General features: G+C 39.0%; 1 protein-coding gene across 2 annotated transcripts in view; it reads right to left on the bottom strand.

Moving 5' to 3' along the window:
* Positions 1–715: 715 nt before the first annotated feature.
* LOC120517768 (zinc transporter 2-like) overlaps positions 716–17,301 on the bottom strand; it is a 29,751-nt gene continuing 13,165 nt past the window's right edge. For both annotated transcript variants that reach the window (XM_039740246.1, XM_039740245.1), the window contains 5 exons: positions 12,041–12,194; positions 9,378–9,564; positions 6,471–6,576; positions 4,612–4,746; positions 716–1,129 (listed from right to left, as the gene is read on the bottom strand). In XM_039740246.1, the coding sequence (XP_039596180.1) occupies positions 984–1,129; positions 4,612–4,746; positions 6,471–6,576; positions 9,378–9,564; positions 12,041–12,194 (728 nt within the window). In that variant the 3' untranslated portion in view covers positions 716–983. The remainder of the gene's footprint in view (positions 1,130–4,611; positions 4,747–6,470; positions 6,577–9,377; positions 9,565–12,040; positions 12,195–17,301) is intronic.

The following is a 17,301-nucleotide window of genomic DNA, read 5'->3' as shown; positions in this document are numbered from 1 at the left end:
CACAAAACCCTATATTATATTCATATATAATATACATACACAGCAAATACAGACATGGGTTGAAATATGTAAATGTGTGGTAATTCCTCAGTCAAAAAAAAATGGACTTCTGTGGTAGACCAATTCATTAAAACATGAATGTTTTACCTATAACATCCAAGAAAACTGTTAAAAATGACTAATGGTCTTGAAGTAAATATGAATTAATCATTGAAAATCCATACTACTACTACTGCATATAAATATAAATATGAAAAATTCAAATACACAGCTAATACAAGAAAGTTACAAAACTTATCTGATCCACTGATGAGGCAATCGAAAACTGTCCATTAAATCTTTTTCTGTAAAATAGTCCACACCCTGCTGCATTCCCTCCAACCGCTCACAATGACACATCAACAATGGATTATACAGCAATGCTGCATGGCAAGTCACTACATCTAATTATTAAATTATTAGGTTTTTTTTATTGCATAACTTAGTAGTAAATATATATATATTGATTGAAAGACAAAAAACAAATAAATAAAAAATAAATTGGTAGGAAAAAGCACTCTTGAAACATATATAATATATATATATATATATATATATATATATATATATATATATATATATATATATATATATATATATATATATATATATATATATATATATTAAAAAACAGAAAAAGAAAGAAAGAGTTCTAATTTTAAATAAGCAACCCCTATTTAAATAGCTTTCCCGGACAGTGAACCCCGTAGAAAAGAGAAGCATCCCTAGTTCCCAAATCTCATAGTTGCAGACCCAGAACTGCACTTCATATGGATGATGAATACACCTACAGGAGAGACCAGACAATTATGGGACTAAAAGCACAAAATTGACTCAGACTGGGTGCACCCAAATTCACTCCTAAAAACGGATGAACATTTTGGAACATTGCGTAACAGCCAAGTGATACTGTACTCCCAAAATGCCAATGTATGGATGCATATTTAATCTTTGGGATCTTGACACTGGCTGCAGTCCTGCATGTCATCCGAGTAGTTCTCTACCTGGATGGTAGTGGTGTGAAAGTCAAACTTGTTTTGCAGCAGTCGATTTGCTTCCTTCAAGACCATCTGTCCATCAGCATTTTCCACTGAAATGAAAGGGTAAGAACTGTCAGCAGAACAAGCAAAGATTTTGAATGGCTTCATTTGTAAACTACAAAAAAATTTAGTCTAAGCAAACAGTCACAGGCATATTAAAACCAACATGGATGTTTAGCTCTTACTAAACTCACTGGTCTTCCCTTTTATATACACTTTTTAATCAAAGTCTATTCTTGCAGTTAATTGTTTGTGTCACTTAACTGGACTGCTTGCTCCAACTTTGACCTGTTCAGTCAGAAAATCCTACTTTGCTTACTTTTTAGAGAAAATTGATTTAAAGGGTCATAAGTGTCAGACTGGACAGTAACCAGTTAGTCCTTCACGATTCACCTCTGATAACCACGTTCCTTTACTTCTTTCTCTCTGCGCATTTCAAGCAGCTGTTTTAAGAGGTGCAAATGATGTTCAAATCTGTATAACTGGAGTGGGGCAGGAGAGCAGAGGTTAGCATTGCTGCCGCACAAATCCAGCATTCTGGGCTTGAATCTCCCACTTTGTCGCGATCCATGTAGAGTTTGCGCAGTCTCATGTCCGCATGGGTTTTCCTTATACATTCCCAAAGATGTGCATGTTAGATTAATTGGCAATTCGAATTCTAAACTTTGTGTTTGTGTCTGTGTGCGAGCGAGTATGCCCTGTAATGGACTGGTGCCTTATCCAAAGCGGTTTTCTGCCTTGCATACAGTGCTGTCAGGATTAAGTCCTAGCCCTAATAACTCTGAACTGGATTAAGTGGGTTTGGAAAATTTGTGCTGCATTTAACTGGCCAGCACCATAAACCATTGACTTAGGAGAAAAGAGAATAAAAGACTCATAATTTTAATATTCAAGTGAACCCATTACAAAATAAGCAGAACCATAAAGGTTAGAATGGCAATGAGGTTGTGTGTTATTCAGAGGGAACCAAACCTAAGAAACTACCCATTTCTGTGAAAACATTAACAGTAGAAACTGACCTGAACTAAAAAAAGAAAGGATTGTATAAAAGCCACCAGCCAACTGCAGCCTTGCAGGACACAGCAATCTCACCCCTGGTGTATATAATGGATTCGAGTGAAAAATCAAAACAGAGAATGAACCTTTCACAGTATAATTGCTACAATGCTTAATCTTTGGGAAAGATGTGCTTGATCAGAATCATAGTGTTGAGACTATGTTGTAAAAGAAAAAAAGAATAATAAAGTATTATGCGTAACATGCAAGAATACTTCATTAAAAAACTATTGCAGTAAAGATCAGGAGGCATCAAGATTCCTGTAGACTGGATGTGCACAATTTATACCATGCAAATTATGCAGCTAAAGTTTTCCTCATGGAAACAAAAAAAAAAATTGTTTGGTCAATAAAGGTTACTTGGGAAATAAATCAATAGTGTAATTACACATAGTGGAGGAAAATGTCACACAGCAAGAGTAGACAAAATGCTACAAAACTGAGCAGTGTCAGTTCTGGGGAAATAGAATGGATGGAGACAAACAAAGGGCACTATACAAAACATAGACATGGACATGAAGAGTACTACACAAAATACAGAAACTTGATTAATCCAAGTCAGGGTCTACAGGGTCCCAGGCTACACTAGCAGCATGAGGCTGAAGTCTTTGTTCTTTGTACTTTGTCCAGTAATCTAGGGCCAATATCAACCTAAACAAGTGTTTAAAATGCAGAAAGAAAACTCCAAAAGCATAGGAAGAAAAAATGAGGGAGCTGTACACAGAGCACAGCCGAATGAAGAATTTGGACCCAGGATTCAAGCTCGGTAAGGCCCAGTTCCACCTCAGCACACATACAACCTGGATCTGTGACTGGATCTTCTGCATTGCAGCTCCAGAGTGCTGGATTTAAACCCTTACCTGGTTACAATGGAGAGTCTGAACAGTCCTCCCAATGTCTGCATGGTTTTATTTGTTCTTTTTTTTTTATTCAGTAACACTTTGTTCTGCCACAAACCTCCAACAAGTCCTAATGTTATACAGATTAGTAAATGTGCAACTCTAAACCGGCTCCATATGAATGTGTAACTAAAGAGTTTTTCATCTGCCACTGGTTTCTGGCCTTGTACCTGTGGTTAGTGAGGTAGGCTGTGCATCCTGTGCTCTTGAAATAGGCTAAACAAGGAATGCATGAGTACTTTTGATTTTAGTATGAGATATAGTGGCTTGTTTTGTGCACTAGTCAGTTTAAGTATTTACAATACTGTTGTTTGCAAACACTACACTGTATATTCATTTACATATTCTAGATGTGAAAGGTACATATTTGATATATATATTTATTGATATGTATACTGTATTATAGGCCCGAGTGTAAACCTTACACAGTTGCAGCAATATAATGCTGCTGTGCAATTGACTCACATAAACTGATCTGGAATAAGTACTGGCTGATAGTATTCTTGACTAAAGCTATACAAAAGTTAAGACAAATTGCATTGTCTAATCAATCTTTTTTTTCGTTACAGTACATTCCTCAATGTTTTATTAAATATTAGTCTGTTACCTGTCAAAGACAGGTAATAGAATAAATTTAAAAATATTTAATATTTCTGGGCCTATGTGTAATTTCAGTGTCTTTCCTCTGTATTCTCTTTTGTCTCAACCTCTCTTGCCCAGTGCTCAATCTCTTGACGAATTCCCATAAAGCCCGTTTGTCAGACCCTGTCATTTTGAGCCACACTGCTTGTCTCCTGTCCGCTTTTATACTTCCAATTTTTGTGTTTATAAGAGTGTGAGACACACAAGAAGAAATATTTTCCTTTTTGATCACATTACCAAGTCCAAACTGACCAATCAGATTGCTCACAGAGACCAGACACACACACACACACACACACACACACACACACACACACAGACCTTAGTGTTTTATTCTATAGTAGATCGATGAGGACAGTGAATTAGGGTTAACCAAACAGATGCAGACATGGTGTCGAGGCCACATATCACACAGAGAAAAGGGGACACAGATGTAAAGGGCATAACAGGGCCTTTAAATTCTGAAATGCATCACATTCATGTAAATATTTGATAAGTTAATAAACCAACAGCACACCAACAAATTCTCAGTTAGACCCTGACCCATAAGGGACAAAGAGGTGATGATTTACTGACACCTTGTGGTGAAAAAAATAAGCACACTAAAAAAACCTTCACCAAGGGTGATCATCAACTTTGAAACTCTATAAGCTATTTAAAATGGAAATTCTAAATTAACCATAAGTTAATCATTCATTCATGTTCTAACTCACTTCTCCAGCTCCAGGTTGCAAGAAGGTGATACTTAACTATGCAACACCGGACACAAAGCAGCAATCAAGTCTGGACAGAGTCCCAGTCCACAGAGAACTTATTATTGATTTTGTTAAACATGGAATTTCACACAGTTTTCCACTTAATGGACTAGTCTGAATGTATTCCTATGCATTTAAGGAGCTTTTCTATAGTGCTGCAGTTAGTCAGTTCTCACTTACTGATGGCAATATGTACAGAAAGCACAGCTTGGTTGACTGTCAAGGCCCAGATGTGTAAGCTGTGAAGTGCCTTAACTCCTGGGATGGACAAAAGAGTGTGCTTCACTTGGTTAAAGTCCATTCCCTTTGGGGTGCCTGTAGAAGCAAAGATCAAGACGCTGATTAATAATTAGTATTGTTAATTAAATACCTACACTAATTTATCACTTTTCTTATCATTTGACACCAGTTAGAGTATAATCCAACTCTGTATGCCAGTCAGCCCCAGCACAGGAGCTGTCCTTAGAGGATGGAGGCTAGTGATGCCCTGTATCTCCCCACTTAATGTAAATCAGAAGCAGTATTCGTAGCTAAGCAGATATGAGGTAAGGGCCACTGGTAAGGACTTTGAAAAACTGGAAAAGTCAGTTTTGAAAAGGGAAGAAAATGTTTTATTACTTAAAATGGTACATCAATTATATTGCACAGTTATTACTTCCTTAAAATTGGAAATGGGAAGTAGAACTACATAATGTCTTCAGTATTAAAGCTGTGAAAAGAAACAGAAGGTTGTCCTGTTGCACAACCAAGGCAACCATTTCATTTAATAAAATTTGGACAACACTACTCTGATGCCCAAATACTCTGAATTGGAGAACATTTATTAATAAAAAAATGAAAAAAAAAAGTTACTGGAAAGAGGTGGTTAAATTAAACACAATAAACTTCTGTAGTCTAATAAGAGCTTAACTGTACAAATTCTGAGAGCCTTCCTGCAGCTGATCTGTTTTAGCTCTACAATCTTTACAAAACCTGATCTCCTCATCAGCTGGACATCCCGCTCTGTGCTAGAGAACACACAAAAACATTACAAGTAACTTATAATGATTAACATGGAGGCTGCAGAACGTATGCAAATAATATCAAGAGTCTTCAGATTCAGTCCTTCTAGTAGCCTGCTGTGCCTGTTGATTTGCCTTCTGTTTTTTTTTTTTATTGACAGATGTTAGTTCTAGATTTTAATTTATAGGGTCAAATATTATGACATTTACAGAGTACAGTGACATTTCTACTTGAATGTATATTATTCACTAAAAATGGAACTGAGTGTCAAAACTTTCTACACAAAGTCCTTTCCACATGAGTGCCACTGTGGCACAGAGGTTAATGCTGCCACTTCTCAGCTCCCAAGTTCTGGATTTATCTGCTGTTTTAGTCACTGCCTGTAGAGTTTAAAAACTCTCTCCAAGCCTGCATGACTTTTTTCCATGTGATTTGATGACCAGCAGCGCAGGTTGACGGACCACTCTAAACTGGTCCTGTGTGAATGGCAGTGTCTTCTGCAGTGGACTAGCATACCTCTAATTATAGCTGGCCCTTTCCTTCCACCCAATATCAGGAGAATAGTCCCCTGAATTCTGTAACCCCAAAGAGGTATTAGGCGGTCAAGCTCACTGTGATAAACAGCTTGTTTTCTTAATTGACTTTCATTTCCTTTGGTAAACAACAATAAAACAAGTATGGACTTAAATGAGAATGTGTCCTTGGACTGCAGATATTAATTCAGGTTCATTCATGACCCTGTGCTAATCATGAAATGGCTTCTTTAATAACATACATTTCAAAATGCATTAGACAGCAAGAGCAAACGCAGGGAATGCAAATCAGTTCTTTGATTAAATCCTTAAACACACACCAAAAGTTATTTTTTTGATTTGTAAAATAAATGTAAAAAACAAAGAACCAATGTACACATTGACCAGTGCTTGATTCTACACATTACATAAGCTGAGCAAATACCCCCTCATATAAACTCCACAAGTCAATATGATTTAATTTTTAACAGAATACAGCAAAGCAAAGCTCAGAGAAAGACTAACCTTCCATCAACACCATCAGCACATCTCGCAGGATTGCAATCGTTGTAATGAGAACCAGCACAGAAAACATGAAAGTGCAGATTGGATCGATGATCTTGTACTCAGGCTGCAAAACAGAGGTGAAGATAAACTGATTAGAATGAAACTAGCCCAAAATGGACAAGTCCATCCATCCATTTTCTAACCCGTTGAATCCGAACACAGGGTCACAGGGGTCTGCTGGAGCAATCCCAGCCAACACAGGGCACAAGGCAGGAACCAATCCTGGGCAGGGTGCCAACCCACCACAGGACACACACAAACACACCCACACACCAAGCACACACTAGGGCCAATTTAGAATCGCCAATCCACCTAACCTGCATGTCTTTGGACTGTGGGAGGAAACCCACGAAGACATGGGGAGAACATGCAAACTCCACGCAGGGAGGACCTGGGAAGCGAACCCGGGTCTTCTAACTGCGAGGCAGCAGCGCTACAACTGCTCCACCGTGCTGCCCACAAGTCATTCTTATATTTTCATTGAAATTAAAAAAACATCAAATGTGTGACGATGAAAAGATCTGAAATGACTAGAAGAGCAGGCTGCACGTTAACTGTCTAAAGCAAAGTAGAAGCTCAGTTATTTAGGGTAGGCACTTATCCAAACTGGTAAAAAAAAATGTTTAAAAAAAACTAGATGACTTATCTTTCAATGTATTAATGCTGTATAAATCACTAAAACAATCCTTTTTCTAATTTGACAACTGGTGCTCTGGGACACATACAGTAGTAACTCCAGTCTAACGCCTTAAACATGAGGCCACACTGCCTGCCTCTGTCCAAAGTGAAGTCCACATTTTAATCTCGCTATATTTCACACCACTGTTGTAATTTGGTATTATGGAGGCTAAGGATGCAATGAAGGATGATTTATCAGTTTCCCACAATTGACACTACCAAGATAGCCAACTGCACTACCATACATAAATCATAGAACAGTTGTTAATTTCTTTAATTAATTTAATGACAAGGAAAAATTGTCACTATAAAACAATACAAGGCATGCACTTGTAAGAAAGGGAACATTAACATTAAATTCATTCAATTTGCTTTTAGGTTTCTAAGGCATTTCCAAAATGGCCTTCACTTCAGTTATTGTGTCTGCCTTGGTTAATGCAATGCTACTTATAAACTCGCTGGCTACTTTATTAGGTACACCTTGCTATTACCAGATTGGACCCCCTTTTGCCATCAGTACTGCTGTAATTCTTCGTGACACAGATTCAACAAACATTCCTCAGGGTTTTTGGTCCATATTGACAAGACAGCGTCACGCACTTGCTGCAGATTTGCCGGCTGCACATCCATGATGCGAATCTCCCATCCCACCACTTCCAAAAGGTGCTCAATTGAACTGAGATCTGGTGACTGTGGAGGCCATCCGAGTACAGTGAACTCATTGTCATGTTGAAGAAACCCGTTTGAGATGATTTGAGCTGTGTGACATGGCATGTTATCCTTCTGGAAGTAGCCATCAGAAGATGGGAACACTGATGTTATAAAGGGATGGACATGGTCAGCCACAATACTCAGGTAGGCTGTGATATTTAAAGATGTTCAATTGGTACTAAGGGGCCCAATGTGTGCCAGGAAAATCTCACCCACACCATTACACCACCACCAACAGCCTGAACCACCGATACAAGGCATGTTGATGACGCCATATTCTGACCAAACCATCCAAATGTTGCAGCAGAAATTGAGACTCATCAGACCAGGCAACATTTTTCCAATCTTCTGTGGTCCAATTTTGGTGAGCCTGTGTGAAATGTACACTCGGTTACTTATTCACAGCTGACTGGCGTGACATCCAGTGTGGTCTCCTGCTGCTGTAGCCCATCTGCTTCAAAGTTCGGGGTGTTGTGTGTTCAGTGATTCCCTTCTCCATACCTCAGTTGTAATGAGTGGTCATTTGAGTTATTGTTGCCTTTCTGTCAGCTCAAACCAGTCCTGCCATTCTCCTCTGACCTCTGGCATCAACAAGGCATCTTTACCCAGAGAATTAACACTCACTGGATATTTTCCCTTTTTGGATCATTCTCTGTAAACCCTTCAGATGGCTGTGCATGATAATCCCAGTAGATCAGAAGTTTCTGAAATACTTAGACCAGCCTGTCTGGCACCAACAACCATGTCATATTCAGAATCACTTAAATCACCTTTCTTCCCCATTCCAATGCTTGGTTTAAACTTCAAGTTGTTTTATCAACAGGCCTGAATGCACCGAGTTACTGCCATGTGATTGGCTGATTAGAAATTTGCAATAACAAGCAGTTGAACAGGTGTGCTTAATAAAGTGGCTGGTGAGTGAACATACAGTTTTCTTGAGCTACTGGGAGGGAAGGGAGAAGAGAAATCAAGTACATTATCTAAATTAAACTCGGAGTAAGGTTAAAATGCTTGGGAGGGGTACACGCACAAACATACACACACATGCTGTATGTATATAACTGGAAAAAAAGATATGAATTCCAACTTACACATTGAGATACTAATGAATGAATGATATTCTATACTAATGAATCCATAGTGGAAAGAATTATATAAAGTTGTATTAAAAGTGTACAGTATCCATCAATGGGGTGAGAGTTGTGTTAACACAATCGTGCAGACTCTAATGCTAGCTTCTTTCATCCTATACCAGATCCCAGCATCTTGCTTATTTCTCACTTTGGTTTACCCGTTTATACAGTTACTCACCACACACAAATCTGTCCCATCTATCCCATGCCAAAGCCTACCTAATTGTATGCCTCTACTATTCACTATTCAACAGCAAAATTATTTCTCACTGGAAAGTCTGAGGGGAAAAAGTAATGGACCTCCCTCCATAGGTGAATTGAATGGGCAAGTGACAAACATTACCATAAAATAAATGACGTAGGCAGCAATGAGCACCCCAACGCTCTGCAGAAGATCTCCAACCACGTGAATGAATGCCGCACGAACGCTAGGGCTCTGTTGGTGATTAGACTGGGAACCATGAGAGTGGCTTGAATTCGAAGAGCCATGGCTGTGCAGATGGCTGGATTGTTGCAATGTGATTCCCATTCTGTAGAAGCAAATTGGAAACAATTAAGGAATTATTTGCCTGCATTTTACATATCCATCACCGTAAAAAAAAAATATATATATCACACACACGCAGATGAATTTCTGCTCAGTACTACTGTTGTATTTAATGTGGTGATATTTTGGTTTGATTTTGTGGTCCTTTATAGCCAGAAGTTTCCTTCTTGGCTGAACACATCAGCAAACTAAACTATGCTTTTATTTTCCTGAATTCTGTTCATTGTGGATTCCATAAAATCAATTTAATTAATGTAACCTAATGATAGTCAGAGAATAGTACATTGAGTTAAAAGATAAGATAATGGTAAAGAACAGGACAAAAGAGAGATGTCCTAAACTTTTTAAAGCAGGGGTGCTCAGTCTCAATCCAGATGAGCAGTAGTGACTGCAGACATTCACAGCAACCAGTCTTTTAGTTTTTGTTAATTCCTTTATTGAAATGAACTCTGCGTCTGCTAATACTCAGCTATACTTATATTATACTTATTTTTTTTTTTTTTTTAAACTAAAGGAGCTTTTAAAATGCTGGTTTTGAATAAGGGCAGCTATGACTGAGCATTGATACAGATGCACAGGAAATCGTGCCATAGCATTCCAGAATCAGAGTAAAGTACCTCAGTTTTAAAGCATTATGGACTCAACAATTGTTTTTAAAAGTGAAACAAGCCCACGCTGCAAGCTTTAACACTTCATCACATTAAGTGTTGAATCCCTGCATCTAGACATACAAGTGCTGGTCATAAAATTAGAATATCATGACAGAGTTGATTTATTTCAGTAATTCCATTCAAAAAGTGAAACTTGTGTATTAGATTCATTCATTACACACCGACTGATGTATTTCAAATGTTTATTTCTTTTAATTTTGATCATTATAACTGAATGGAATTACTGAAATAAAATTAGAATATCATGACAAAGTTGATTTATGGCCAGCACCTGTACATTGAGCAAGCTCATCAAAACAATAATGTACAACAAACTGGAACCATTCTGGATATTGCAGCTGCATTCTTCCCACCTTGCTTGGATTAAGTGGGTCTTAGGACGTTATTATTTATAAATTTTACCTACTTGCAAACTTACCCTGACCTCTCACCTCATTTTTCTAAAAAAAAATGCACACAAACATTCTAATAAAGCAAATAAAAATACTTTGTTCTATGGCAAAGGCTCACAAAGTTTTCATTGTCAAAAATTGTACCCAGAATAGTATTTTAAAATCGTGTTTCATATGAAACAGTACAATATGCACCGCATGCGTTTCCTTTGCCTTTCATTATCACAATTAAAATGACAGCAAATCTTTCATTGCGTTTTGAGATTACAAAGTGATTAAGAAGGGTCATAGTATTCAGACTTACAGTACAAAAAAAAAAGTTATTTTGGGTTCAAGGGAGTTGATAATAAAATAAATAAATAAACTGGAATCTGGAATACTCTCTGCATGACTTTTTATTTTACAAAAAAAAAAAAAATTCCAAGAAGCTCATATAGATGTAATGGTAAGGTGCCCACAAACATTTTGCCATATTAGATGGAGCCCTCCCTGCAGTATGGAGGTGCCCTGAAGACCAGCAGGGAATCATGGACTATGTAGTTTTTATACACAACCCTGCTGGATACCATTGGGGCCACAAGAGGGAGCTGCAGGGAGGACCGAAGAATCATTTGTGCCCTATAACCTGGAAGTGCGTCATAAGAAGAGCAACAACAGAAGTGATGTTCTTCCGGGGTGAAAGAAAAGGACTTGTACCTTGTAAAGAATCACATGGCCTGGGGCTTGGGAACACTTCCGGGTCAGGGTGTATAAAAGGACTGTGGGAGCTCCCAGACAGTGAGCTGAGCTGGGTGGAAGGGTGGCAAGTATTACTGATTTATTATTGTGATTGTTATATGAGTATAGTGGAGGAGAGGGTGCTTTGTGCACTGTGGCATAAAAATAAAGTCAACTTGTGGACTTTTATCTGGTGTCTAGAGTCGTGGACAAGGGTTCAAGGGAGCGATACTGCCCCCTATCACAATATATATATATTATATATTATATATACATACATATATACACACACACATTTATAGAAAATAATGTAAAATTCAGATGTGCAACTTTTTTTTAACCTAGAAGTCCATTGTATCATAATATTTTGCACGTTTTATTACAATTTAAAGGGCCTTTGGAAGAACAGTTCATAATACTATAATCACCAGTAATACTATAATACTATACTATAGGTGTGACCGTTCAGCTTTCCTATGAGGTAATGCCTCAAAGACAAGACCATACAGTAGGATGTAAATGAATACCTGTCCAGCAGCTTTGTCTTTCAGTATGACGTACCTAATATAAATGGCATTTGACTTTGAAAATCATGCGAAACACTAAACTATGCAGTAAATGAAAAACATGAACTATAGACAGCAGGTGAGAGTTTACGATTTAAAAAGAAAACACTTACATAATGTTAACAGCCACTGCACAGCCAGATGTAATCAGCATGGTCCCACCTTCGATTTCGTAATTGTTTGAGATAATCCTTTGTATGGCCAGGTACACCAAGACGCCAGTCACCACCCAGATTGACAACACAGATACCAAAGCTCCCAGGATCTCTAAGAAGACAAAAACGAAATCTGTGTCTGTCATGAAAATATTTACACACGTGGTACACACGTGCATGTGTGTTCAAATAACTCCCTGCCGACTTGTGATAGATTTGTTTAGAAAAAAGAATTGGATGCACAAAAACACTTACCAAACCATGTCATTGTCACAAAGTGCTTTATGAAGCAGTTTACTGCATTAAGGAAGAATAATACTTTATTAAGGTTAAGAGCCAAACATTTTATGACTGCATTCCCACTCCAATTAAAGCACATTTTTTGATCAAAATTTTATTAATACAATGAAACTGAGTATCTCAGATATTTATGCAGCAATAGCTGATTTTATTTTAAATATTTGCTTTAATTTCTCATTGTTACTGCAATGACATTTTTAACATCTCAGTATCTCATGCATTTGGTTCACAAAAGCTGTCAGCTTGCCAGTTTCAGTCTTGAAAGCATTTCCCCTTGCAGCGATTGCCACGAGGTTCCCTTGAGTGCACAAGTGACTACGTATTTGCAAGAAATTCTCCTGAGCTACTGTTGAGAATTTTGATCAAGGATCAATGCGTTGCATTATTAGTTTTTGTGCCATTAACTATGAAAAGTCTAGGCCTGAAACAACTTTAAAAGGACACCATTTATGTTGTTAGAGAGGCCTCTTGCCTGCCTGTCCTTCTTACTGGCCTTGTTTCGAGTTTCTGTGAGTCGAGCTGTGAGACAAGGTCATCATGCTCTCTGAGGAAGCAAGCAGGCAAACTTTGTTTTGAAAAATACAGGAGCAGAGCTTTTCTTTTTACTGATAGAAGACCAAAGAAACTGCATGCAAGGCTTTTTGCCTGTGTGAGTAAAGGGCAAGCTCTTAAGCTAGCGTATAAAACATACAAGCAATTAAATGGCATTTAGCAGCATCAGAGCTCATCAATACCTTAGGAAATAAAATTAAAACACAATGTATTACGATACTAGTTAGTTTGAACACAATAGAGGCTTAAGAGTTAATTATTGAAAGTTAGGGGACTTTTTCCTGAACATGTGCCATGACATAAGCAGTAGCTTGGCCTCTATCAGACCACTGGGCAGCTGTGTGCCATGACCTAACAGTGCTGCTGTCTGCATTCATGGGCTTTTATATTCACACATGTATATGTTTTACAGTAGCACTTAGGTTTAAATGGCAATGTCTCTTTATACAGCTTAGTGATAGTAATAATAAGATACAGTAGCATATATGAGTGAGCTTAAAGAAGCAATTGTTAAAGGCTTGTCTTTTCTCTCAAGCGTGAAGCTCTGTGTCAAGGTTGTTTGCAGCCTGGCCCTTATCAGTGAAGCTGTGCGTTTCCACTCACTGGCACAGTTGCCTATGTGGACGCTGGCCCAGACACAGACAGACGGACAACGGTTTCTCACCCAACACACCCATTTATTTACAATATTTACAATGTTCGTGCACTCACAAACCCCAGTGCCTCCAGCACAGATTCCCCCAATGTCCAGGCCACACTTTCTCCTGGCCGCCTCTAGTCCTCCCTCCAGCTCCGTCCTCTTCCACCCGACTTCGGCCGATGACTGGAGGGAGGCGGCCCCTTAAATGGGAACCCAGATGGGCTCCAGCTGCTTCCCGGCATTCCTCCGTAGCCATGCCCCAGTGTGGCGGAAGTGCCGGCTGCGCACCCGGAAGCCGTCCAGGTGTCCCCTGTCGTCTTCCCCCGGGATATTCAGGCACTGGGGCGCCGCCTGGCGGTGGCCACGGGTCCCTACAGGGCTGGGCTTCCAAGCTCTTTACCCGATGCCCCCAACATAACCAGGACGGATGCCCCCTAGCGGTCTGGAGGAGGCACAAGCCCTCCTCCAGTCCTCCTGGGCGTCGCCCGGCCGGGTATCACACCTATTATGTTAGCCTTAGCCTTACAGGATGCTAGTGCAACAAGTAATCATTTATTGACTTATTAATTAGGCAGACCAGTTTTCATCTATGGGTCCTTTTGATCTCAATTTAATCTTTTCTCAACTCAATTGTTAAGTTGAGAGTTGATTAACAACTGAAAGGCCATCGATCTTAACAACTCAGGATTAGGCCGTAAGAATGAAGGGAGGGGTAATCAGGATCAGCTTATCGCCGGATGGCAAATATGTCCTGCCAGCAAAAATATTGTTATGGAAAGAAGACCGTTATGGGGATGTCTTCAGGGGCAGGAATATTGTTATGAGAAGGTCTGGAACACCAGGGGATTGTTATGAGTAAAGGTGCTAAGTTGGGAACCTCTATACAGTAAATGTTGGAAAACTAGTCTGGAAGGGGGGCATTTTGAGATAAGAACTGTAATGTATTCAGGGCTCTCTGGACACTCGGGGCTCACTTCATGAATTGAGACAGGCTTTATGTGCTCTGCAATTGTTTTTTATGCTGTGCAATAAAGTCTTAAATTCTGACTGCCTTTCTGAAGGCTCTGCTTGTTTTTTCTGAGATTTCTCCACAACCCTAACCTTTACTGATGTTTTTAGAGAACTCCACAGATCTGAATGAAGTTCTGAAATCACCTTCTCTGCTCAAGACCTCAAAAGGTCAGTGTTGATAGCTTGTCAGAGGAGACTGCACGTTAACCCAGTGGGGCACTTGGTAGCTAATCATTTCACCCTTTAAGTGCTGCCCTTTTTTGTAGCATATTAACACAGTATTTCAGGTACAACCCCTTCAGCACCTTAAAGAGCTGCAGTGTAGAATCTACCAGTTTTTTTTTCCCAATAGTTATGAAGATTTACAGTAACATTTGATCAATTTTATTATTGCAATGCAAGGATGAGAATATTGTGTCAACCTAAATCAGTCAGTCAGTCATTTTCCAACCTGCTATCTCCTAACACAGGGTCACGGGGGTCTGCTGGAGCCAGTCCCAGCCAGCACAGGACGCAAGGCAGGAACAAATCCTTGGGCTGGGCGCCAGCCCACCGCAGGGCACACACACACACCAAGCACACACACTAGGGACAATTTAGGATCGCCAGTGCACCTAACCTGCATGTCTTTGGACTGTGGGAGGAAACCCACACAGACATGGAGAGAACATGCAAACTCCACACAGGGTGAACCCGGGAAGCGAACCTGGGTCTCCTTACCGTGCTGTCCTCAACCTAAATCACTATATTCTTTTCCGAGTACATCAACAAAAGCCAACTAAGGTATTTATTATTTCACCTAAATGTAGAACTTTGCTCTTACCTGAATTAAACTGGATTTTCCAAATGTTTGCCCACTTTTGATTATAATAATCTTCTAGTTTCTTTTAATGCATACTCAGTATTTGCACATATACAGTGGAACCTCGGTTCACGACCATAATTCGTTCCAAAACTCTGGTCGTAAACTGATTTGGTCATGAACCGAAGCAATTTCACCCATAGGATTGAATGTAAATACAATTAATCCGTTCCAGACCATACAAACTGTATGTAAATATATTTTTTAAACATTTTTAAGCACAAATATAGTTAATTACACCACAGAATGCACATCATAATAGTAAACTAAATGTAAAAACATTGAATAACACTGAGAAAACCTTGAACAACAGAGAAAACTAACATTGCAAGAGTTCGCGCTATAGCCTTACGACCCGATCACTCTAAACATTTTTTTTTTTTTAAATGAGTTTTAAGCACAGGGAAAAAAAATGAACATTTGAAAAATCTGTAACTTAATAAACAACCAAGAAAAGTAACATTGCAACAATTGATGCTACGAACCGAAAAATGAACATTTGAAAAATCCGTAATACAAAAACTAATCATAAACCACCAAGAAAACTAACCTTGCATGAGCCAAGTTCTGGCATGAAGTGAGGAGGAACTGGGTGGAGAGGAAGTTACAGTGCTTAGAAGCCATGATTAACTGCAAATGCACATGAAATACTGTAGAGCACAAAGGGTTCACAGGTAAAGCACGCACGTCTGAGAACAATGAACAGAGAGAGGCTGAACACGTGCTTAAATACAGTAATTGGTGAATACGAACCGGAAAGGAAATGAAATAGAGCACAAAGAGTTCACAGCAAAAGCACACACGCACGTCTGACTGAGAACAATCTAACACGTGCAGAAATCATCGGCACGCACAAACCGAAAGGGAAACTGGCTTGTTCGTATACCGAGTGTGTGGTTGTGAACCGAGGAAAAAGTTTGGCAAACTTCTTGGTCGTAAACCGAGTTGTACGTGTACCGAGACGTTCGTGAACCGAGGTTCCACTGCATAGTGTCAAGTGAAAACATTAGTATACCCTGTGGAAACTGTTAACTTTTTCAAAACATTTGAATGGACAAACATTAGATCTTCACACCAACAAACACCTACAGATAAAGGTGACGTACTTGAAAAAATTACATATAAAACTGACATGGTGTATTCAGTCTCATAAATTAAGAAGAATGCAGATTTGAAAAGTAAGTACACCCCGCTACATTTATCACCCATACAGATCTGTAAAAATGGAATCAAGTTTTCCAGATTAGGTGCCAATGACTAGGACCTCCTTAAGGTGGCATACATGTGGGCCCAGTCTTATTTAAACCACAGATATCGAGGGTCTGCTGTTCGCTTTTCTATTAACGTCTGTGGTGTCATCATGCCAAAAATAAAGAAAGCTCCCTAATGAAGTCACAGTCAAGTTTGTCGAAAAACCACAAGGCAGCATGGATGAATACACAGATTTATATGGTTTACACCAAACCCTTAACCTACCACCTGCATGTTACAGCAGAAATTAAGATTTGCAAGACTGTAGCCTCACTTTCCTGTTCACAGCCGACAGGAGTAAACCCCAGGGTGGTCTTCTACTGCTGCAGCCCATCTACTTCAGTATCTGACACTTTGCGGATTTAAAAACATTCTTCTGTACACCACGGTTATAAAGAGCTGTTCACTGGCAAACCTTGCAATTCTCCTCTGACTTTATTACTAACAAGATGCCTTTGTTAGTAATAGCTGCTCCAAATTATTTATATTTATACATATGCACACACACACACACACACTATATATAAAATGCTAAGCCTAAAAGCGCAATGGTGACTTTTTTATGTTACTTTTTTGTCACACTTGAAATTGGGGTTATTTTAA

The sequence above is a fragment of the Polypterus senegalus genome, chromosome 17 (genome assembly GCF_016835505.1).
Source record: "Polypterus senegalus isolate Bchr_013 chromosome 17, ASM1683550v1, whole genome shotgun sequence".
Taxonomy (NCBI): Eukaryota; Metazoa; Chordata; class Cladistia; order Polypteriformes; family Polypteridae; genus Polypterus; species Polypterus senegalus.
Note: the sequence above shows the minus strand (reverse complement) of the source record. Positions and strands in the feature narration are given on the sequence as shown.